General features: G+C 56.4%; 1 protein-coding gene across 1 annotated transcript in view; it reads right to left on the reverse strand.

The window, feature by feature from the left end:
* Positions 1 to 978, reverse strand: part of EMH_0052260 (uncharacterized protein) — a gene marked incomplete at both ends in the record, with an annotated part of 4,044 nt that overhangs the window by 574 nt on the left and 2,492 nt on the right. Inside the window, one exon of the mRNA XM_013496858.1 lies at positions 130 to 711. Coding sequence (XP_013352312.1) covers positions 130 to 711 — 582 coding nt within the window. The remainder of the gene's footprint in view (positions 1 to 129; positions 712 to 978) is intronic.

Raw genomic sequence — 978 nt, forward strand, 5'->3', positions numbered from 1 at the left:
AACACGATCCCAGGCCCACGAACCCAGCAGTACAACCCTGTGTCTCCTGGCCTCTGTTTCACGGGGAAACGCATAAGAAATATTGTAATATTTACAAATCCGGGTCTAGCGCCTAAGGTTTAGGCTCACCTGCATGTCTGCTAGCGCCTCCGCCAAGGCAGCAACCATACTGGTGTTGGTTGTGTGGTCAAGGCGAAGCAAGCGGGTCTCCTCACACAGCACCTCGAGCAACACGTCTGTGCATGCGCTGTGCAGCAGCGCGCTGTTTCTTAGGCCATCCTTTGCAGCTGCAGCAACGGCTGCTGCAGCAGCGGGAACTGCAGCGGAGATAGAAGGAGACTCTTCGCCTGTAGGGCCCAGAGAAGGTGCTGGGGTATGTCCCACAACTCCTGCTTCTGGTACAGGCGCTGCATCAGTTGCCGCTGCTGTTGGTGGTGGTGCTGCTGCTTCGGGTGGTGGTGCGGATGGCATTGTTTCTGCTGTTGCTGGCGCATGTCCCGCTGCTTGTGTGTCACCTTGTGAATACACTTGGGCTGGCTTGAGAATGGGAAGCAGCAGAGGCAAGCAGTCGAGAGGGACAGTCTCTCTAAAGGGTAAGTAGGCGCGGTGTCTGCTGCTGCTGCTGCTGTTGCTGGGTCTCTTGTGCAGCGGCACGGAGAAGACTTTTGTGATCTTCGCGTCTCTCAATGCTGTCCAAACAGCCGTGAGGCCCTGACACACAGATCACAAGCTTCAGCACGCCTGCTGTCGACACGTCCGACTCAGCTAGCCACAAGCTAACCAGTAGGTAGCCAGCCGCTAGTTAGTAGCTTGTCAGCAGCTAGTCAGCAATTAGTCAGCAGAGAGTCAGCAGCTTGCCAGCAGCTAGTCAGAAGCCAGCAAGCAGCTAGTCAGCAGATAGCCCCTAGTCTGCCTTCCCCCAAATACCTGAGCAGTTAGTGGGGCGGCACCACCAAACGCCGCAGGAGTTTCCATCTC

The sequence above is a fragment of the Eimeria mitis genome, genomic scaffold, assembly GCF_000499745.2.
Source record: "Eimeria mitis Houghton genomic scaffold, Emh_scaff2336, whole genome shotgun sequence".
NCBI lineage: Eukaryota > Apicomplexa > Conoidasida > Eucoccidiorida > Eimeriidae > Eimeria > Eimeria mitis.